Source organism: Meles meles, chromosome 1, assembly GCF_922984935.1.
Source record: "Meles meles chromosome 1, mMelMel3.1 paternal haplotype, whole genome shotgun sequence".
Classification (NCBI taxonomy): domain Eukaryota; kingdom Metazoa; phylum Chordata; class Mammalia; order Carnivora; family Mustelidae; genus Meles; species Meles meles.
Window position 1 is genome coordinate 109,689,721 of NC_060066.1, and position 23,345 is coordinate 109,713,065.

The window sequence follows — 23,345 nt, forward strand, 5'->3', positions numbered from 1 at the left end:
TTAAGTTCCTAGGTTCCTTCCCATTCACAGCCCCCACCCACCTTTCCTTCTTTTCCCATGCAACTGGAACCCCTCTTCCTGGTTCCCTTCTACCACTATTCTCCTGTCCCATGCCCACAGCAAACCCCAGCCTGGTGGCACTCTGGCCTCCCACCATCTTGGCCCTATAACAAACCCCCCGAGCTGCCTAGCATGCCCGATATCACACAGATGCATAAATGGGAACTGATGCCACCATGCTAGTCCCTGTTTTGAACTTTAACGCATTGCTACTGTTAGCAGTCCTTTGCTGCTCTAGTCAGTTTTGTGTCCAGTTCTCAAGGATTTTCAAGTTTTCTCCTCTTCCTATCTTCATTGCCCTCACTGAAAACTCTCCTCTGCCCAACTCCCATCTCAGCAAATGATCCTGTCTCCCATCTGACGGGGAAATCAGATAATGATAACATGAGATGGAAAAATGTCTCAACTTCCTGTCACCACATCTACAGACTTCCTTGGATGTACCCCCAACTTTTCTTCCTGCCTCCAGAATGATGCCAAAGGTGGTCTCTCAATCCTACCCCCTCAAACCTCCCCAAGAAATTCCCTCTACTGAAACCCTTCTACAACTTCAACTTCTCCCTGACCCTAACAGGCTCTCCTTCATCAGAGCATTTAAACATTCTCAAATTTCTCCTTTTATCAAAATCTCTTTTGACTACCCATGCCCCTTCGGCTACTCTCCCTTTTTTTTTTTTTAAATAGATTTTATTTATCCATTTGAGACAAAGAGAGTGAGAGAGAGCATGAGAGGGGAGTAGGTCAGAGGGAGAAGCAGACTCCCCATGGAGCTGGGAGCCCAATGCAGGACTTGATCCCAGGACCCCAGGATCATGACCTGAGCTGAAGGCAGTTGCTTAACCAACTAAGCGACCCAGGTGCCCTTTCCTATACTTTTTAAGAGCCAAAATTCTCAAAACAGTTATGTTCATTCATTCAGCTCAGAGGAACTGCAACTCCAGCCTCCACTTTACCAAAAATGGTCCTTCAATATCCTTTTTTCTTTTTTAAAGATCTTATTTATTTGACAGAGAGAGCAAGAGAGCACAAGCAGGGTGATGTGCAAAGGGAGAGGGAGAAGCAGGCTCCCTGCTCGGCAGGGAGCCCGAAGTGGGGCTCAATCCCAGGACTCTGAGATCATGACCTGAGCTGAGGGCAGACTCTTAACCGACTGAGCCACACACTGAGCCCTGGTCCTTCAATATCTAATAGCCTTTTCACCGAATCCAGCAGACACTTTCCGGTCCTTTTTTCCCCCTAACTTCTACTTCTTCCAACTTGCTCAAGTTTTAATCCTGACCTCAGCCTCTGCCTGCACTGTTCTCGCCTAGAATTCCTCTGTACTTGGCGAACAGTGACCTTTCAGGTTAGAAAGAGAATCCTGCAGAGGCCTTTCCTGACCTTCCTGAGTGACCTGCTCCCTTGGTACCTACACAGGGCAGATTCAGCAGCCCCCAAATGCCTATTTACCTCCCATACCTTTCGCAAGACCACAAGCTTCATGGGGGCAGGAGACGAACTGCTCTTCTTTACATCCTACACAAGTTTAAAAATATTCCTGTCTATTAAATATCTAATAAAGCAAAACAATAAATGAATGAATAAAACTCTTAGCAGGGTCCCCAACCTACCTTAGGCCCATAGAATGCTCCATCTCCAGGACTGAGGTCCCAGGGTTCTCCAAATTCTTCCAAGGCCCTCTGAAGGACCTTTATGAGGGAATGAGACAAGAGAGGAATGTGTCATCTTAGACTTTATGAGCAAAGGATCTCTCTAGTCCCCAACATATGACCCACTTAGCACATGTCTCTAAGGAGGACCCTGATTCCCATCTCCCCTCCTCCACCAGAGAGTGGTTTATCTGCCTCTTCACCTACTTACCTGCTCAGCCTGGTCCCAAAGGCAAGGCTCTCCAAGGAAGCCAGACGGCCGGGTGGATAGTGCCAGGCGGAAAGAGAAGCCAAGGACAGCATAGACAGAACGGAGGAAATCAAGACAGCCTCGGATCTCTGCTTCAAGCTGGGGGTAGAAAATCGAGTGGGTGAGCTATATGCTACCTAGAGCTCTGGAGTGATGGGGAGTTTGGGGGGAAACACAAGGCATGTATAGGACAGTTAGGGCTATCATGTAACTGAGTTGTAGCATATGAAGAGAGAGACTGGCAGTTGGGAGTGTTGGCAGTTCATGTGGAGAATGGAAAGTGGTTTGGAAATGCTCGGGCGAGTTAGGCAAGGGCCACCTGATCTGGTGCACAGAAGATATGAGCATCATCCTGCTGGAAGCACCGCAGCCGGGTCAGTCCCCCCAAACTGCCGGAGGCCTCGGCCCGGTGTAGGGCCCCGAAGTCGGCCAGTCGCAGGGGCAGCTCTCGCCAGGATCTGGGCCGATGAGCGAACATCAGGCTGAGGATGGGGTATGGAAGGGTCAGGGCCATAGGGAAAAGGACCCCCTGCAGACTGCTCCTCTACCCGATACGCTTATTTTCTCTGTGCCATCAGCTAGCACTCTCTCCAGCCTTAGCATACCCTCCCGCTGAGCCCTGTTCATCCCACCCAGCACAATTTGAGCCCTGCATGGCTGAAAGTACATTCCTTGGGAATAGCAGCAGTGGACTCATTTACTGCACCCCTACTCTGTGACAGGGACTGAGGCAAAAGAGGAACTTTGGACAGCAACCCCAAACCGTTGATGTTACACAAGGAGACTAAGGCTTAGAGAGGTATGGTTTCCTCCAAATCACCTCCCGTTAGCCGGAGGGCAGATTCAAGACTCAAATCAGGTGTCCCAGTGCTCTGCCAAAGCGCTTTCTGTTACTTCATATTGGGCAACCTGGCTGCCACCCCCCAGCCCTGGGAGGACCCAGGCCTCCTGGCTTCTCGCTCACCAGTGTGCAGGGCAGTTCATGGGCTTGAGGGCAATTGTGTCGGTGGGACGGCTGGCAGAGTGGTCACTCAGGGAGCTTGCGAGCCTGTCAGAGCCTGGGGGCTGCAGGGCAAACATGTCTTTCTGGTAATGTTCCCAGTGTCCTGAAAGCTCCCAGAGTTTCGTAGAAAACAGCATGGGAGTTTTCACTTCTGAGAAGCCACGGCGGGTGTACTCGGCCTGGAGAGGAGGGTACAGACATGGAAGGTCAGTGACTGGGGGAGAGGTGGCAGGCTGGCAGGTATGTGAGTCTCCTGAGAGCTCAAGCCATGCTGATCTCAGCACAATCTGTTAAGTACCATGTTCTCTCTCTACACTCCCACCCTGTGGACCACACAGTCCTAGGACCTTGTTAAAGGACACCAGCACTTTACAATGTTTACGTTTAATCCTCCTCTTTTAACACCTGGCATCTTCTGGGCCTTGATTTCCTCCCTGGTCTTCCTTCCTCTCAATTTGGGTCCCCCTTACCTTGATAAAAGCCACCAGTGCGTTATACACCCTTGTCCCTCGAGGCAGGAAGAAGCAGCTCCCAGGGCTCAGTTCATGGAAGAAGAAGAGCTCCTGTGCCTGTGCAGGAATGGCAGTGTCACTCACAGGACTAAGTGGGGATGAGGGAGCTGCTCAATCTCTTGGATTTATAATCTGCTCCCAACTGCACCATCAGGTTCCTTCACATCCACTCCTCTCCTCCCAATTTCTGTACCTTCCCAATGCGCCGGTGGTCCCGTAACTCCGCTTCTTCCTTCCATTCTTCCCAGGCCCTCAGCTCCTTTGCTGTGGGGAAGGAGATCCCTGACACCCGCTGCAGTGTCTCTGGGGCACCCGAAGACCTCCACAGGGATGAGGAGTTCTATGGGAGGATTAGGGAGTCAGAGAGAAGATGGATTGACTGTAGGTACCTAAGCTCTCCTTGGATGATGCTTATCTGATACTGAGCTTAAGCACCGCAAGTGGCCCGTCTCAGTGCTCATTCTGTTCCCCCCCCCCCCGCCCCCACCAGCATACAACTATCCCCCAGACCTCCTGTCATGTTTATAGCCTCAGATATGCCCAGACTCCAAATCCCTACTTGTGTCCTGCTCAGGCCTAACTTTAACCTGCCACTTCTTTTTTTCCCATTCTCCCACAGGCACCGTTATACTTAGGACCCCCTCTCCTCCCCAGTGACTGCTCCCCAGAGTAACCTTAAGCTCTGGTCAGATGTCAGTTTATCCGTCCACTTATCAGCCTCCCACACTATGTTCTACTCTTGGTCACGTGAAATTCAAATGCCTCTGCTTGTTCTTTTCTTGAGCCATTTAACAAGAAACAGCCTATGTTTTATAAGCACTTTTAGCTTTTCCTCAAATACTTTCTCCCATGTTAGCTGACTTTGTCTCTGTGATGTGGATTTACTGGCAGGATAGAAATTTACAACAACCTTATTTTATAGGGGGGGAAGACTGGTAAGGAGAGTTACCCAAGGCCACATACTTCACTGGTGGCAGAGCTAGTTCTCAGCACAAATGGCTAGGTTTTCAGTCCAGCGCTTTGGGCTCTATATACCTGCCTCTCCCCTTGCTCCCTGCTCCTGATTCCAACTAATAAATAACGCTCCTGGCCCAGGAACAGTATTGTCATAAAAGGCATGGCTTTCCCTGACAGTATTCTATCTGTACCCGTCATATGATGTTCTACACACCCTCTCTCCACAGAAGCCTCCCTCATGTGACCCTGTCCAACCTGTTCACACTCCCTGTCCATCTCCCTACCACTGAAGTCCAACTATAGAATGTGAATTGGCTTCGGGACCTGGGCAGGGTGTTTGCAGAAGGTAAGGGGTTTGCAGAAGGTAACGGGTTTGCAGAAGTAGGAACTAAAAATCTTTCTCCTTTTGGATTCTCTGCTCAGCTATTAGAGGAGAGAAGGGGCTGAGAGAGATCATCTTCCCATTCCCCTGATCATCCCAGTGAAAACAGGGGTCTCAACCTAACCTTGCCCTCAAAACTGACCGTTAGCAGCTTCAGTCCTCCAATCTGTCCAGTATGCCGAAGGTGGGGACCCCGGCAAAGATCAACCAGCATGCCACACCTGGGAGAAAGAAAAGGCCACTTAGTGGTTTCCAAATTCTTTTTTTTTTTTTTTTTTTTTTAAAGATTTTATTTATTTATTCGACAGAGAGAAATCACAAGAGAGGCAGGCAGAGAGAGAGGAAGGGAAGCAGGCTCTCCGCTGAGCAGAGAGCCTGATGTGGGACTCGATCCCAGGACGCTGAGATCATGACCTGAGCTGAAGGCAGCGGCTTAACCCACTGAGCCACCCAGGCGCCCTTGGTTTCCAAATTCTTGAGCTTCTAGTGTTTTCCATCTCATGGACTTCAACAGACAGATTAAAAAAAAAAAAAATGAAGAACTGTACTACAAAGAGCAAGAGCAATGGGAGATAAAATTATTATCTGTTCCTATTCCTTTTCTAGAGCAACAGATTACCTTCTACCTTCTTTCCCTCATCTCAATTCTGGCCTTCTTTGATGCATCCCACCTCTCCCTCTCCCTCCATTCTGACAACTCTCACCCGTATACTGTTGCCGTTGGACCTGTCACTTTCTCCTCAATCAGGTGAAGCTTAAAGGGGTTATCCTGGAAGGAGAATGAGGGTAAGTCTTTATTCCTACACAGATGTCCTGGGAGAGTGCTACCCTTTCCCTCATGTTTCTTTCTCTTAAATGTGTGCGCCTCCACCCCACCTTGAACAGCTGGCGAAGCTGATCCTGAGACACCTCTAGCCTCCGGAAAGGTTGAGCAGCAGCGGTGAGTTCCCGGCAAATCCGCTCCAAAGCAGGCAGCTCTGAGCCCCGGACTGTCCTGGAAAGATGAGAGAATTGGTTGGCTTGCATCTGCTGAGAAGCATCACCTGGGTGCCAGAACTGTTGGCTAGGGGGTGAAATCCTGCTCTCCAGATAATCTAGAATTATTGGCAAAGGCAGACAGGTATAAATTTTCCTGCAGGAGGAAAAGCTCTATGTATGAAATTAAAAGCTGGATGCAGGCAACGTGGATAGACAAAATTAGAGCAACAGTAATGAAGGAGCTAGTAAAAGTTAATTCATAAAGACTAGAGAAGTTTCAAGCAGAATTAGACAGAAAAGGAAAGGCAGGGACTTGTGGAGACATGGACTAGTGGAGAAAATGGCACCAATGTCACAGTTGAGGCCTTGAGAGGCCCCTCCCCAAACTTTCTCCTCCAAATTGTACATGCCTGATACCCCAGAAAAAGGGGACAGAAACCACCCCAGTGAAAGGGGACACACTCAGTTTTAAAATGAATTACGTTTGAGGACCTAATGTATACCATGGTGAATATAGTTGATAATTTGGTAATTCCATATTGTATATACATTGAAATTTGTAAGAGCAAACCTTAAGCATTCATACACACACACACACCACACACAGCGAGGAAGTGAGGTAATGAATATATTAATGAACTCAATTGCGGGAATCCTTTCACAATGTGTATAAATATCAAGTTACCAGGTTGTACACTTTTTTATTTTTTTTATTATTTTTTTTTTCCTAAAGATTTTATTTATTTATTTGACAGACACAGATCACAAGTAGGTAGAGAGGCAGGCAGAGAGAGAGGAATGGAAGCAGGCTCCCTGCTGGGCAGAGAGCCGCATGTGGGGCTCGATCCCAGGACCCTGGGATCATGACCTGAGCTGAAGGCAGAGGCTTTAACCCACTGAGCCACCCAGGCGCCCCCACTTTTTTATTTTTTAAAATTTATTTATTTATGTCATTTCTATACCCAACATGGGGCTCGAACTCACAACCCTGAGATGAAGAGTAGCATACTCTTCTGACTGAGCCAGCCAGGACCCCTCACACAGTACACTTTAGTGTCTGTGCTGCTGAAGCAAGCAATATACACTTAAATATGTTACTTTGTCAGTTACACTCCAAAAAGTAAAAAAATGAAATAGAATACAGTGAAATATCTAAAAAAAGAAACCACCCCAGAATCATTCTCTTTCCTTGCAATACTCACCGCTCCTTTCCCAGGAAGAAATCATGGTAGAAGCCATATTCTGTACTTGGACCTCGGCAGAGGACAGCACCAAGGAGTTGTTCAGCTGCTGCCCCCAGGACATGGGTGCTGGAGTGCCAGAACACCTAGGTTCACAAGAAAGGAGTTCATAACTGTCTCCTTTAACTCCTCACTCTCTGATCCTCTCCTCAGAGAAGCTGGTATGAAACCAGTATGGCTCTTCCAGAAAAAAATACCACAAAATGGGGAACCTGACCTTGGAGGTGAACACTAAATAGTAAAAGAAAAAAAAAAACTGAATAGAAAACAAAAGGTTAGTATAAGCAATGCACGGATGACAGTAGCCCCCAGCCCCACTCCTCGGTGCTTCCCAGTCCTAGAGCATAGAAGCAGGAGCCCAGGCTTCTTTTATTGCTTTTACAACATCCCCCTTTAGGGCTTCAGATTAAGATGGTAGTTCCTAAGGGCTCTGCTTGGTCTTTCAGTTCTATTTTTTACCATTCCAGGAATCTAATGTGATGCAACCCCTCCTCTAGGATTTGGTCACCTTTTATACATAGGTGACAAAATTCCATTTTTCTGGATCCTAACAGATGAGCTCCATTTTACCTAAGCTGACATGAAGACAACAAAGTGGGAAGGAGGCCAGTTGTGTGCTCAGTTGTGCAAGTCAAGTTAGAATTTTAAAATGTAGGGGCACCTGGGTTGCTCAGCCAGCTAAGGATCTGCATTCGGCTCGGGTCATAATCCCGGGGTCTTGGGATTGAGCCCCAACTCCAGTTCCTGGCTTGGCGGGGAGCGTGCTTCTGCCTCTCTCCCCTGCTCATGCTCTCTCTCGATATCTGTCTCTCTCTCAAATAAGTAAATAAATAAATCATCTTCAAAAAAAAAAAGAATTAAAAAATACATGCTACAGATGACCTGTATGTCTGTAGAGTTGAAGGGCCTGAACTGGCATATTACTTTTCTATTTTCAGTTTATGATCTCTACTTTTTGCTAGCACAAATGATGTCTACTTAATAGACCTGGTTTCTTAAGTTTCTAGCTTAGCCAGGTCCAGTCAAGACAAGCAGTGTGTGTTATGTCTCCGTCTTAACTGCAAATGGAAAAACCGAGGCAAAATACTAGAAATATGCCCACTTAAATATCCCTTAGTTTAGGGACACCTGGGTGTTGCAATTGGTTAAGCATCTGATTCTTGGTTCAGGTTGTAATCTCAGAGTCCAGAGATGGGGCCCTGTGTTGGGCTCTGTGCTCTGCACAGAGACTGCTGGATTTCTCTCTCTCTCCCCATCTCTCCCCACACCCCCACCCCTTTCCCCCTCTCTCTAAAATAAGTCGATCTTAAAAAAAAAATACACACACACACACACACACACACACACAGAGTGGTGCCTGGGTGCCTCAGTTGGCTGACCTTCAGCTCAGGTCATGATCCTGGGGTCCTAGGATCGAGCCCCATGTCTAGCTCCCTGGGAGCTCAGCAGGGAGTCTGCTTCTCCCTCTGCCCCTCCCCTTGCTCCTTCTCTCTCTATCTTTCATTCATTCTGTCACTCAAATAAACAAATCTTAAATTAAAAAAGTATATAAAGATATAAAAAAAAAGTATATAAAGATCTCTCTCTCTATATATATATGTATGTATATCCCTTAGTTGAATTGCCATGGTGTTCCCAAAAAGGAAGAGACTTACTGCTTTACCCTCTGCAGAACTGAATGTTAGAAATCTGAGGTCAGAATCTGTCTCCAAGGGCCGCTCCAGATCATAAAGTTCTCCATTCACTTGAGCAGCCACTGCAGTATCTGCCAGTGTTGAACTTGGCCAGGGAAGGGGTGATGATAAACAAAAAGACATGGTTACAATCCACAGGGGAAGACAGGGACTTATCTCTCAACAACTCCAAACATGAAAATGGGGAATGGTGTCACCAGAGCAATAAAACCTATCATTTCTTTTCCTGATGTATAATAAACGAAGGGTAGACACTATGAAACTAATGCAGATAAAAAGGAATCCTCAGGAAAAGACAATCTTGATAGGGATGGAATAGAAGCAAGCAGAATTTTCATTCCCTGCTCAAGTCCTTTGAAGTACAGAGGAAGAAGGATAACCCTGGCAGGTATAAAATGAGTCTGGTACCTGATCTGCTGGGCTAGTTGGTAAGGCGTTGTGTTCCATGCCACAGCATCCACTTTTTGGCCTCCAGGGAGTGATATCTTAATAGTCCGGTGCTCCTTCTGTGCCATGCTTGCTAACCTCTTTACCTGAGCAGTCCACAGCTCCTCAAAAAGGCCAAGCCGCTCTGCCAACCAGTGTGGAGGGGTCGGCACAGCTGCCTGGAGGGAAAGAGATTAGGAGGTAACATGGGTCCCATCATTCCTTTCTGGGACTAGGGCTGGTGGGAGATGAGAAAATTGAAGTGATCTTGGTTCCTAATCCCTAGTCTGTAAGAGGACAATGACATAAAGGGGTGGAAGTCCTATGCTCGCCAGTCTGTCGACCCTAGGAAAAAGATGGCTGCAACTAAGAGCTTAGGGTAGCCGGGTCCAGCGACTCAAGGCAGAGGTAAAGGGTGTCAGGCTGGGTTCACAGTCTACACCCACAGTGGGGCTGGGTGCGACGCGGTTCATAACTTTTAGGTACCTCACGCACCGTGTGCAGCACGCATGTCTGCAAGCCTGGGAGCCTGAGCCGCCGCCACCTCTGATAAAGCCCCATGTTCCTTCAGACCGGTGCCTACATCCTTAAACACACTGCCGTTGTTTCTCCGTCACCGGATTCCTCATTGGCTTCCGGCCCAACAACACCCATGCCTATTGGTTCCTATAGCTGCCACTCTAGTCTGGGACCACCTCCAGAATCTCCGAAGAGGTATGCCCCACACAGCACAAGCAGCGGTGTGGGTGGTTCCGGGCGAGCGGAAGACCTAAACTGTTACACACACCAGCAATCCCGAAACCTGAAGTTCTAGCCCGAAGTAGCAGTAACCTATCCTGCAGCTTTGAGAACTGCGGCAGGAAAACTCTTGAGAAATGAGAGTGGGAGAAAAACAGATGGGATAGACTAGCTAGTCATTTCCTTTTAACCACAGGTTTTCTTTTACGTAGTCTTTACTGGCAGGTAAGAACACAGGTAGGGCAGTCTTTGGAACCAGACAGTATAAATCCTGGATCTATCTCCCATTCATTGTGTAATTTTAGGTAGGTTACTTAATTTCTTCTAGGCATCAATTTCCTCATCTATAAAATGGGAATAATACTAGTAACACTTCCAACTGTTGAAGTTAAGTTCATGTAAATCGTGCATGTTACACGGTAATGGCTACAATAGCGACAAGCTGTTAGAATAAATGAATTTAACAGCGTTGGGGCTGGAGCAAAGAATCTGCAGAGGGCACTTCACTGAATCTCTTCATAGTCATAGTGCGTATGAGGGACCTTAGATATCTCTTAATCTTACACATGGAAGAATTTAAGGTCAGAGATGTTAAGTGACTTAAGGTCAAACAGTAAGTGCTGATGCTAGATTTTGAATCCATGTCTTACACTCTCCTGTCACACCACGCTTCCAATAACGTTTACTTCAAATATACTTTGGCATCACTTCAGAAAGAGGTGCCTGACTCTAGAATCTTAGCTGCTTCCTACACAAGACCTTGCCTCCCATTCCCATCCTAGCTCTCCAATTCCTTTTTCTCTTCTCTTCCCATTCCCTGCATTATCTAGGGCAGAGGACCAGGTACACCTGATTTATTTTGCACAGTAAAAATTGAAACACGGTCACATTTGTAGTGAAGTATGAGGTGAAATGGACTTAGATGCAGCTGTAAGATTCTCAATAACTCCCCTTTGTCCCCTCACCTGGGGGTGGGGATGGTTAGAGATGGTTCTCAAGTTTCCAATGGTAGTGGAATCAAAGATTGTGGAGGAAGAGCTGTCAGAGAAAGCTGTTTAATCTAGGCTTCCAGAGGTCAGAGGTTCTTTCTGGGGTAGGCGGTAGTTGACTTGAGTCACAGGCACCGCTTTGCATCTTGGTTCCATCTCCTGACATCCTGAAATACAAAAAGAAATAGACAAAACTGTGGAAGAGGAAAATCACTTGTGTGTAGGAGAGGTGGTCTGGAGGGTTGGAAAAAGGCAGACAGGATTTAAAAATGACATTCATAAAGTGGGACAACAGGCAGAACTTTTCCCATGACTTTGCACCAAAAGGGATGGGAATATTATATTGCAGGTGACAAAATGATAGTTCTCAATAATCATTGAATTAAGAATGTATCAATCACTGTATTGACTTCAAACTCCAAAGGATACATTTACTGACACATTCTTTAATCATTCCACCTCGTCCTCCTTTGGGATACTAGAGGGATGGTAGAATAAACAGGCTACACTGTTATGGCAGCTCCCTGCTCTCATCCTTCAAACATGTACTGACTTACTGTGTGCAATGCACTGAACTGAGGGCTCATGGGATGCCCATCAATCAACGACTACAACATCGCCTGTGTAACTTGTGTTGCAGTGGAGGAAGGAAGGAATGTCAGGAGTTACTGCATTCTTCTTGTAGGAAACAAGCCAGGCAGCCAGCAAGGAATAGCAAGCCAGCTAGGACCAATTCATTTATCAGTGATTCTTTTACAATTTCTGATTTGTGACTGCTGTATCTCAGCCTCAGGGAATTTTAACCCATTTGTCTGGGAAACATCTACCCCTAAAAGCTGCTCTTACCTTCCACCCAGAATATCACCAAACACCTACTATGTGCCAAGTGCTATGCCTTCACTATCTTATTTAATTCCAAGAACAACCCTGACAAGTAATAGCTATTTTTATGCTCCCTTTAAAACATGGAAGACAATCCTCAGAGAAGTCAAGCCCTAGCCCATCTGAATCCAAAGCCTGTGTTATGCCATGCCATGCTGGCTTCCAGCAACCAAAATAGTCCTAATCATCAGGTTTGGTAGCAAATCTCCCTTTTTCTCTGCCCAGTACATCACTTGTAGGGCCAAAGAGGCCTTTAATATAGAGTGAAAAGAGGGGTCCAATAAAGGCCAAGAAAAGAAGTGTATTACCAGATTTTCTCTAACCGAAGTTAAAGAAAAATAGTGTTTAGGAAATCATGCCAGCAGACTTCAGAGAAGTTCAGAGAAAAGGTAATCCTCAGTTAAGCATAGCCTAGACCGTTGGTCACATTTTGGGAAGTTCTCAGCTTTACTCTACTTTTAGAATAAGCATCACAAGTTAGCTAAAGCTTTGGATGAACTGGTATTAAACTACATGTAAGAATGCTCTCCTTTGACGGTAAAGTACATTTCCACTTGTCATCAGGATCAACATACACCTCAAATTCTATCTCAGCTCTTCACAAAATTTCCTGGCACCCAAGAAGTAGAAAAGATGCTAGAGGTAAAAAAGAGAAATTTAAGAGGGTAAAATATGTAAAGAAAAGTTTATGTTATGGTTACCAAATGATTTTGAAGCCCAGAGAACTAGCCAAGTGGCTAAAAGTGCAGTGGGTTTGGGAGGTTAGATTTAAAAATAAAACCAACACCGCCCCAATACCTTAATGATGAAGATGTAGTTTGGGGCCAAGCTTTTAACTTTGCTTTAAGATGTCAAGAAAATCTTTAAGTCTAGCCATATTTGCTGATTAAAAAAAAAAAAAAAAAGCAGGGGGTGGGGCAGACTTCCTACCAGGGGATGGGGATGAGTTGAACTGTTTTGAAAACAATGCCTTCAGCTTACCTAGAATCTCTACTATGACTTTCCTTCTCCAAGACAACTCTTGAGTCTGTAGAAGAGAAACAAAGACAGCCATCTCCATCCTCTCCCAAACCCCCCTTAAATGACCCTGATTTGTCAGGTGAGGCCAAGGACCCATGCAGTATGTGTCAGCTTAGGTTGATGTTGAAGTAAAAAACAAAGGCAAGAGCAAAGTACTGTGAAATAAAGTCCTAGATACATCTCTAGAAGGCAATGCACAACTAAGGCCCGCTATCCAATAATAGATATTTCGGATTAATCCTTTACTAAGCTTTACTGCCCTTGGCAATGATTGGCTATCTAAAAGATACAGGATCTTAAGTGTTGTTTCACCTAAGTGTAAAGGATTCCTAGGTAGGGAATGATGAAACAAGGAATTGGATGCTGCGTGTCTCCTTTATTTCTACCCATTCCAACTGAAACATGTTAAGGAAGATGCACAAAATTTCAAGTTCTTTTAGCACCTCTTTCCCACAAATTATGCAGCAAAAAATTTGAGTAATTCGCAAAAATGAAGGGGACAGAAGGGGGATGAGGAAGGAAGTAAAGTTGCTGGAACATCTAACTTGCTATGAACCCAACAGACCCAGGGCAGACTGGTTTAGCCAGCACCCTTTCCAATCAAACAAAAACCCGCAGCCCCTACCTGTTTCCTCTGTTGGCACTGATCACTACCCCTCCACCCACATCAGCATTGTCAACTTTTGACTCTCGCTACAGTGTGAACAAAGGGAGAGAAAGCAACAACAAAATGATAAGTGTCATAAGGTAACTGCAGTAGCAATTCCTAAATTGGTATCAGCCTTCTTTTCCCTATGCCCCCCAACTTAAGCATAAAATGTTTTTTTCCCTGCCTAGAGTCAGACAGAAGCAATTCATTACTTAGTTTTACATTGCACTTGTTCCTTTCCTTTAAAGCATGTGTGCTTCTCCTTACTTCAAGGGGGAAGGGAGAACAGGATGTTTACTTAAAAGCTGCTCTCATTTGCGGGTGAATCTCTTGTGGCTTTGTCTATGCAGCTTCAGTGAGTTATTACTCAGCAATTGTGAATAGCAGCTGACCGGACTTGTCTATACAGTTACTCATAAACAAGTATGGAGAAACGCCCAATACCTCAAAACCCATTTGGATGGTGTTTGTGTTACTGTCTACATACATGAGGGGGTAACTCATCGCTCTTATACAAGATTGGCTTAAATAAAAACAATTCCAGGGGATGAAGCTTTGCATTTTCAACATGCCCAGAAAGACCAATGTCGAAGTCTAAAAGCTGTTGCTTCCTTGGAGATGGAGAAAGAAATCAGTTGGGCAAGTCAAAGTTCCAAGAGCAGACAAGGAAAAAGGTGAGCCAGATTCCAGAACCAGCCAGTACAATCGTACACCCTATATACTGGGTGTGTTCCTAGGCTATTTCTGAAGTGTCTGGTGACACACGCATGTAACTTCATGTAATGAAGTCTGCTATTTACAGCCTTCTACCCTGCCAGTGACCCAGGTAGGGTCTGGATGCAGTGACTCTCTTTACCCCTTAAAGCTAACATTCCACTTACTAAGCTTCACTGGGGTATGGAAAAGGGGATGGGGCAAGAGAGGCGGGTTAAGTGTGGCTTATGTACAATAGATTGATTGCCAACATGCAGCAATAAGGGTAGATGTGGGCAAAGAATTGACCAGAACGAACCCTGCCACAATCGCCCCGCCAACTGGATGCTTGCTTTAAATCGTTTTTTGGGGGGGTGGGGTGGGCAGAGATTCTTAAGCAGGCGCCACACCCAGTGTGGACCCCAATGTGGGGCTCAATCTCACAACCTTGAGATCATGACCTGAGCCAAAATCAAGAGTTGGACACTTAACCGACTGAGTTACCCAGGTGCCCCTCTATGCTTGCTTTAAAAATGCTTCTTCACTTAAAATTGCACAACAGTTTGAAGACATAGACAAATAATTATTCATACAATATATCCCACTTCATTACCAGCCACTCCTCAAACATCTTGACTTCATCCCACCCATCAACCCTTTTCAAAACTGAATTACACGAAGGATCAAACAGAAAACCCACAAGACCATGGAGATCTGAGGCTCATACTGCTTTCAGGGACACTAAAGGCTGTAGTCAAAGGGGACACCTGCATAAGATCAGGGTGAGAGGGGGAAAGTCAACCACACAACAAAGGAAACCATACTTTATTAAACTGGAAAAACAAAAGCATACTATTGGGAACAAAGATTAAAAAAAAAAGGAATGGTTGGAAGAGAGGCAAGTGTAAGTAGTCACAAGAAAGGGACATGACAGGTGGTCTGTGGTGTGTGTGTGGCTCAGAAATGTGCAGGTGCACACACGGTCCCCTGGATCCCCCTTGCACTTAGACCAAAAGCCAATACAATGCGATCTTCAGAGATATATCCAAGCTTCCTTTCCGATCCTGTCGTTGGTTTCACCTTCAGCCCTGGACAGTCACATAGAAGAGTCTTTGCTGGAGAAAATTTAGATTTTCCAACCATAGGCCTGCTCCACAACACAGCAGTGTCAGCTCCTGGAGAAGTTCCCTCTTAGTTGCACTCACCAGAGTCAGGAGCCCTTGGTCAAAGCCCCAAATCTCAAAGAAAAATGTCAAACCTTCAGAACTAGTTATTTTATTAAATGATATTAATACACATTTCAAAAGGATTTCATTGTTGTTGCCTCTAAAGCATGTACTTGTTTTGTTTTCCACACTGAACACGTGAGAGTATCATCCAACATATCTAACTTTAATCTTAACAAGCACCCCCGCCCATTCAAAAAAAGGGGTGGGGGAGGAAAAAAGGGGAAAAAGCAGTAATTTACAGCGGCTTCAAAATAACAGCTGAAGCTTAATTCTGCATGAACCGGTAACTTCAGGATTGATAGTGAATATTCTGCAATTAGAAAGTTTAGCATATTCACATTATCTAGATAGGTTAGCTGTACCATAGAGATCACAAACATCGTATTCCTGGGATCGTAAAGGATAAAAGTCCTACTCTCTGATCATTTTACCTTCCCTGGCATCAAATCAAATTGTATTTATGCTCATCTTTTGGGAGGGTGGGAGGGAGCAGGGAGAAAGACTCTCATCTAAGCTGACTGAAGAGTAAACTCTTATACAATATTTAAGGACTTGATTTCTGATACTGAGTTTTAAGTGGTACCAGCGTATTCACGACCCCCCCCCCCCATTCTCTGTCTGTGATTTTACAGTGAGCACCAAGGACCTCAGTAACAACTTTGCACATTGTTTCTTATAAATCATGTCCTTGCCAAGACACACTATATTATGCTTTCTTTAAAAAAATTTTTGTTTATTGTATTTTTAAACTCAGGGTGAAATACAAAAGTCAGAGCATGGGCACGGAGTTTTAAATCACAGACACAGAAAGGATAAAACCCCTTTGTTTCATGTTATGAATGCCAGAATTGTCTTTTTTGTTTCATTATATCACATATATACATTGTCATCTTCATTTACTGCTGTAGACAGACTTCCTTAACAGCTGACAGTCACATACAAATCCTCAGTTCCATCCCGAAACAAACTCAATGAGGATTTTGTAGCTTAAAAAGCAAAACACCCCGCAAAAAAAAAAACCCCAACCCTTAAAAGTCCATCTTTTAAACTGTACAATAAGGTCTTCCTTTCATGTATTAGTCATCATGCTTTTGAGGACAATTACCCTGCCCCAACATTCAGGAAGCCACTTTCCTGACATCCCCACATTTTCTGATAAAATCAAATGGTCAGAGAGCCTTTTCAAGTAAACACTACTTTTAGCTTAAACAAGAGCAGCAGAAAGAATTCACATTCTTTTATTATAGAGTGAAAAACATCCCACTTAATTTCTGCAAAAAAAAAAAAAGGTTTCAGTTTTGAATCAATTAGAACTCTCCCTCCCCCTCCCCCCCACCCCGGCCCTTACTCTTGATCACTCTTTTCCCTAAACAAATGTCTCAGGACTCAAGGTAACTATATTGTTTCTTTGCTTTGCTATACTATATACCCCATCCCACACACAAGATCATGATATCATGCATTTTTGTGGGGAGAGCTTCAGGGTAGAGAGGCTGGAGAGGGTCAAAGACAGAAGAGTTGACTTAAGACCGGAAATGCATCAGGAAGATGAAGGACTTTGCAGACTCCTAACCAAAGAACACATGGCCAGCCCAAATAAATAACGTGGAATAAATTACACAAAACTTCCCCAACTATGACACACAACTGGTTTAAGCTGCTCTTTACCTGAAAAGCAAGTTTATTCTGACACAAAGGATTATCTTCTGTCACTAGGTTGTCCACTCTCCCCCATCTTTAATATTTCATTAGAGGAATCCAAAACAATCCCCGTACTTCCTACAGTTAGTTAGTTCTAGGCTCACTTGGAAAAAAAGTACGAAACTTGCTAGGATTCCCTTTGAAAACAAAACAAAACAAAACCAAAACCCCACCACATAGTTTTACTTATCCAGCTGGAGATTACCAGTGTGTATACCTTGGGGCAAGACACTAAATAACACAAAATAATAGCAATCTTTGCTTTCCAGTGTTCCTAGATATAAAGTTATAAACACTCAAGGCGTACTGACTGTCTTTTTTCCCAGTACTAGTTGTAGAACTACAAAGAAGCCTTTCAGTTTGGGGAAAGGAAAGCACACCCTTTTCATGTAAAATGAAACATTATTTCCTATTGGGAGTGGAAGGTGGGGATAAGGCTTGAGCCTTGAAATGTGACAGGCTGCTAGCTGTAGAATGGGGGGTCAATTTGGATTTCTCAGCTCCTCCTGGTTTTCTGAAAAGATATGTATAGTGATACCCACTTGTCATTAAGAAACACCTAAAGAGGCGTAAAGCACTGAAAGATACTACTAAACCTCCTCCAAAATACCAAGAACAGCCGTAAATACAGTGTAGGGCAAGGAGGAAAGAAGGATACAGGCTAATAGTTCCCTTTCCTCGGTAGTTAACTTTTAAAAAAAACCACCAACAACTATCACTTACATTAGGGAGGCACCATGGTAAAAACAACTACCTTTTACATTAAAAAATTGAGGGATAATATTTTAGTTGTATCTTTGTATCAATTGTCACCTGTAATAATGACTTTCTTTTCGGCCAAAGCAGAAGTGAAAACTGAGGGAGAAAAAGTCAATCAAGAAAGAAAAGCAGAAAGCAAGAGTTGGTGCAAGACATAGCAAACTACCTCAAAAAGTCTCCCATTCTTGTTTATGAGGGATGTGCAGGTCACATTGCACCACTTTCCTTTCTCTTTACTGGAGTTATACCTTATTTTAACCTGGAGATTATATCCAGTACCCTTTCATTCCAAGGATAAAGAGGATTTTTACTAGGGTAGAATGAGATCTGTATCTCCTCCAAGTTAATGACGGATAGTCCTTTAGAAGAAGCTGATTTTCTTTAATTAAGATTTTAGGAGAAAGGTAAAGAACCCAACTTCAGTATGTCTTTAAAAACAAAACCAACTCGACAGGTCCGTAGTCTCCCACCTATCTTCCCTCGCAACATCTTTTGGGCTCGTCAGCAGTGCACAGAGCATTCAGGAAAGGGAGCCACGCTGGCCACAGTAGTTACTTAATGGGATAGAGAAGGGGACAGGAATCCTTCTATTGACTATGTGATAAGCCAAACCCAAAATAACACCCCAACATTGCACATGTTATTCTCTGTACTGATGGAAGTTTTATTTCAAATGTAATAATACTCTTCAATAAATGGGGTAAAATAAGATCTGTTTTTCCTCCCCACCCCTCAAACCCCCAGCCAAGTGAAGTGGCTTTGGTTGTGTTTCTTTGCCCCCTCCTCTCCCTCCCACCCCCTGCCCCCTTTAAAATACAAGTAGCTTGGGGAAGGTCGGTAAGTGCAGTGGGAGGAAAGACTGGATGGAATAGTGAAAAGTAAGCATGTATGACTTTTAAATTTGGAAGGGAGGCCCTTTGTCATTAAAAAAATTTAAATCAAAGGAAGGAAAACATAAAAACAACAATAAACCAAACTCCTACTTCCAATGCTCTCTAGACTGTTCAAAATGCTTTTTCCCTTGGTTTCCATCAGTACCTGGGAGGGAAGAATGGGCGTTTTGGTGCAAAGAACGGAGGGCCCCTAGCAAAAGGTGGCCTGGGTCTCTTTAGACTGTGGAACGGGTCTCTGCTGAGAAAAGGTTCCCTAGGCCGAAAGTCTGGCCGGGGATTCCGCAGAATCATACCACTCCGGTTGATGGCGTCTCTGTGTGAGGGACCCAAGTGGGGGCCACTGCTGCTGTTGCTGCCTCCCCCACCTCCTCCTCCATGGGCTGGGCCCAGGTGCTCCAGAGAATGGGAGGGTAGGCTGAGGCTCTCTCGTACACGGCTAAGGCCAGGGCCGTTGAGGTCCCGTTGGGTGGGGCCCCCATGGTCCCTGGGTCCTGGGAGCACCCCAAAATGCTCAGCCAGGGTCCCTTGAAGGAGGGAACTATGGTCCTTAGGAAATACTGCCACAGCTCCCGCCACTCCGTGCTCTGCCAGTGGTGGGGCTGGGAAGGGTACAACCCCAGAGTGGTCAACAGGGGGTGGAGGAGGAGGTGGAGTAGAAAAGGGAACACCACTCCCACCACTGCTGCTATGCTCCCCAGGGGGTGGAGGAGGGGGCGGGGTGGGGAAAGGAACTCCGCTGTGCTCTCCAGGAGGAGGGGGTGCGGCGGCGTGGGCCAGGGCCGCCTCCTTTGTGAAGGGGTTCGAAAGATCCATAGAGGGTAGATGAGTAGGTGCATCTCGAGAGAAGATACCACCATGATCCTTAGGAGGGGCAGGTGGGGCAGATGACGGCCCCACTGGCTCTCTCTGGAAGGGTGCCCCATGTTCCAAGGGGGACGGGGGGAGATGATGCTCAAATGTTGAGTTGAAACTGTTGGAACGGAAGTTGCCGACACTTTCCTGAAATTGGGGTGCCCGTTCCTTGTATGGTGCCGCTTTAAAGCCAGTGAGGCCTCCGCTGCCCCCGCCCCCAAGGGATGCCAACTCAGAGGCACTTGAGGGGCCATTGTCAAAGGAGCTGCCTGAGGTGCTCAGATCAAACCAACCCACCCTTGAAGCCTCACGCCCATGTCCTCTATTTCCCTTCCCAGGAACTCGGACGGACTCTACGGTCTGTATTGGCTCCCCTGACATCCTCCTATTGGATGCATTATGATAACCCAAGGTTTCTATAGGGGCTCCCTTCTCTTCGGTGCTATCGGGCAAGTCTAAGCAGGAGGAGGAGACTCGGGTTTCTATGCGGTAGTGCTCTTCTTGTTGCTGCTGCTCAGTGGCTGTCAAGCTGGGCTGGGCGAGGTTTGAGAGACCGACACCATCACTTGAAGTACCCTTGTTGGGTGCCTGGCCAAAATGCTTATCGTCTGAGGGCTTTCGGGAGGCGTTTTTAAGCATATTCTTAAACTCAATCGTCGACGTGGTGGAAATGGTGGGGGCCAGGACTTTCTCCACGCCTGGTGTGGGTGGGTGGCCCGTGGGAGCGGCAAGGGTATTCTGCGGAGAGAAAAGGGAATGATGTGGGACTGGGTGAGGAGGGTCTGGGTACTGCTTCTGTGGCAAACCAAGATGCCCAGTGGTAGTAGACTGAGACAAGCTATTGTGGTTGGAGTCAGGGGTGAAAAATGAATCATTCTTACTCGGTGATGGTGACCGGTCAGACCCCGGTTCACTCCCTCTTATGCTGAAGGCACCAAATAGCCCAGGGGAAGAGGAGAGACGGTCACAATTCTCACTAGAGTCCAGGAGGGCCCTTACAGATGGAGGGAAGGCAGACTTTACCCCAAATTCTTGGGCCCTGTGGCTATAACTGGAGAGGATTGGCTGGTATTCGGTGGTATCAGAAAGCTTGCTTGACTTCAGGATAGACTTGGCTGGCTTCTTCTCTAGGTTCATCATGGCAGAGGGTGGAGGCCCTGAGTACTCAAAATCTCGGTAATCCTCATCTTCCTGGAAAGAAGTATCTGGATAGAACTTTTCCTGTGAAGAGTCCATCAGGGAAGATGGTCTCTCCATTCCATCAGAAGGCTGCTTATAGGGTGATTCACTGCCCAGGCCAAAAGGTCGATATGTAGGTACAGAATTGGAGAGTTCCCGGGGGTAGCTTTCCTCTCTCCCAGGGGGTGGTGATCTTGTACTGCTGGGTGTTGAGGAACCAGGGCTAATGATCTTAGAAAGCAGGGACATGGTGTCTACACTGCTGGATGTGGGCTTGTCCATCATCTCATCCTGGGTGGGCGTCCCACTCCTTTCATCCCGCACAGGGGTTCCGTCAATGTTGTCGATTGACGTGCTAGTAGGGCCACGCTGGAAGTCTGAGGGGTGGCTTTCTGCTGGGGCACTGGACCCCAAGCTGCTCAAGATTGGGATGTTTAAGTTTAAGCCACTGAAACCAGGATTACCTTTTAAGAAGTTGTGGATCTTCATTTCCAGGCTTGGAGAGGTGGACTCAGACTCCAGCTTTGGCTTGGAGATCTCTGAAGATTGGCACATGGCAACTTCAGTAGGTGGAGCAGCGGGGTTAGTAGTGTGGGTTCCTGTAAACCCAACAGAGTTGGATGGTAGCTTAAAAGTAGTGCTTGGGAGCCCTGGGCTTTGCCCGATTGAGGCCTTGCTGGCTGATGTTGAAGAGACTTCAGAAGTTGATGAATTAGGAGAATAGTTGAAGCTTTTGGGAATAAAGGATTGGGTATTGGAGGGCTGATTTCTTCCTTTTATGCTAGAGACTGTGGTGTTGGCAGGGGAAGCTGAAGTGCTCTGGGATGCGGCTTCACTGGCTGGGACTGGGTTCCCAGTAACACTCTGAAGTAAAGATGACAGGCCTATAGAAACAGAGATTAGAGGAATTAAAAAGAACAACTGCCTACCTTACAATAAAAACAATGTCGCTAATCAAATATTCTCATTCATTCCAGTGGGAACCAGATAGACATTATAATATGAGGCCAAAGAGAATCCAGACCAAACAAGCAATGGCTAAATGTCATAGAAAATACTGGACCTACTTCTCAACATAAAGAAAGCAAATTACTGAAATGTTTCTACTGCAGTCATCAAACAAGTCCAACATAGCACAATAAAAGGCAACAGGAAAGGGGAGATTTTAGTGTCAGAATCATTCACAGTTTAAATAAGACAAAGCAGGAGAAGAAAGGAGGCAAAATTATCCTTAAAATAACACTTTAAGCCAGTATTTCTTAACATTGGATCTGTGGTACTGTTTCTCTAAATGCAAATAGATATTCTGTCCAACTCTTCCTTTCCAGCCTCCACAACCGGTTCTACTAAGTTAATACACAGAGTTATTCTCGAGAGAGAGACAGTATATGCACATTGCTCAAATTTATTTCAACAGGGTCACTTTTTTCCAAGCGTCTCTTGCTAGGCTTTGGGGAAACAATGCTTTTAGATATCATTTTTGGTTGTAAAATGTAGCAGTAGTAAACATACACACATACACACACCACAAAGAATTACAAAGCTGGACCACCTTATAGCTTGGAAAATTCAAGAATTATTCATCGACCCAGGCTGACATTGATGAGATTCAAACCTACTCACTGACAGACAAAACCTCAGAAGCTCTGAGAAAGAATTCTTTGGGGCAAAGGCTGAAGTCCACCAAAGCAAACTGCTCCTGTAGAAAATTTTTTAGAAAAATACTTGACAAAGAGATAAATAGGAGTCCTATAAATTCAATGATATTTTGGAAAATTTACCCAATTTGTAGTTATAAATGAAAACTTTTTGTGCATATTTCACCCAAGTTTATAGCTTTTAATCACACACAAAAACTGTTCTTTCATAACGATAGGGTGAAAGAAAACAGTATTTCAAAGGATACTTTAATTAAATGTTTCTTCAAAATTTCAATTTTAATCCAATATTTACTAAGAGATTTAAGCTCTGAAGAATTCTGAGATCATGCCATCCTTAGAACTTTTTTAAAAAAAGACTTATTTATTTATTTTAGAGAGTAAGTCAGGGAGAGGGAGACAGAAACTTAAGCTGACTCTGCACTGAGCGTGGAGGCTGGCGTGGGGCTTGATCTCACAATCCTGAGATCATGACCTTGAGACCACCAACCTAGCAGATACAAAGAGAAGGATGCTTAACAGACTGCACCATCCAGGCACCCCCATCCTTGGAACATTTTTAATTGCCAACAGTTTCTATATAGTAAAGTGTATGATTTTTGTTATCCAATATTCACTAATGTCTGAATAATACATATCATTTATTTCAATGATCCTCCTGAAAAATAAGTTCCATGTTTCATTTCCAAAAAGTTCTTTGGCTCTGTAACTTACCCCACTAACAGTCTGATTTAACTCTTAGTAGCCACTGTTCATACAAAAATCCTCAAGCACTAGAATGTGATATATGATATCATATGAATTTTAAAAGAAATTTCAGCATCTCTTTTAGATATTGTGGGATGAAATGACACTACTCAGATTTCTGGTAACAGGTGAGATGGTCTCCTACTACTAAGCCGCTAAATATTACTCTTCTTCAATCTTAACAGGCTATCCTCTATGGCCCTT

General features: G+C 45.1%; 2 protein-coding genes across 15 annotated transcripts in view; both read right to left on the reverse strand.

The window, feature by feature from the left end:
• Positions 1-23,345, reverse strand: part of TARS2 (threonyl-tRNA synthetase 2, mitochondrial) — a 31,558-nt gene that overhangs the window by 5,318 nt on the left and 2,895 nt on the right. Inside the window, exons 2-15 of one of the 4 annotated variants that reach the window (XM_046021833.1) lie at positions 10,650-10,654; positions 9,648-9,738; positions 9,135-9,331; positions 8,688-8,811; positions 6,994-7,118; positions 5,690-5,807; positions 5,518-5,582; positions 4,956-5,034; positions 3,668-3,814; positions 3,433-3,531; positions 2,924-3,141; positions 2,279-2,441; positions 1,921-2,058; positions 1,671-1,748 (exon numbers count right to left, since the gene is read on the reverse strand). In XM_046021833.1, coding sequence (XP_045877789.1) covers positions 1,671-1,748; positions 1,921-2,058; positions 2,279-2,441; positions 2,924-3,141; positions 3,433-3,531; positions 3,668-3,814; positions 4,956-5,034; positions 5,518-5,582; positions 5,690-5,807; positions 6,994-7,118; positions 8,688-8,811; positions 9,135-9,331; positions 9,648-9,713 — 1,617 coding nt within the window. In that variant the 5' untranslated portion in view covers positions 9,714-9,738; positions 10,650-10,654. Of the gene's footprint in view, positions 1-1,670; positions 1,749-1,920; positions 2,059-2,278; positions 2,442-2,923; positions 3,142-3,432; positions 3,532-3,667; positions 3,815-4,955; positions 5,035-5,517; positions 5,583-5,689; positions 5,808-6,993; positions 7,119-8,687; positions 8,812-9,134; positions 9,332-9,638; positions 9,751-10,649; positions 10,655-23,345 lie in introns of those variants that run through there. The other 3 variants (XR_006820678.1, XM_046021765.1, XM_046021683.1) reach the window with 3 other exon arrangements.
• Positions 15,778-23,345, reverse strand: part of RPRD2 (regulation of nuclear pre-mRNA domain containing 2) — a 95,774-nt gene continuing 88,206 nt past the window's right edge. For 5 of the 11 annotated variants that reach the window (XM_046021242.1, XM_046021083.1, XM_046021161.1 and 2 more), the window contains one exon: positions 15,778-21,620. In XM_046021242.1, coding sequence (XP_045877198.1) covers positions 18,844-21,620 — 2,777 coding nt within the window. In that variant the 3' untranslated portion in view covers positions 15,778-18,843. The remainder of the gene's footprint in view (positions 21,621-23,345) is intronic. The other 6 variants (XM_046021666.1, XM_046021590.1, XM_046021514.1 and 3 more) reach the window with 2 other exon arrangements.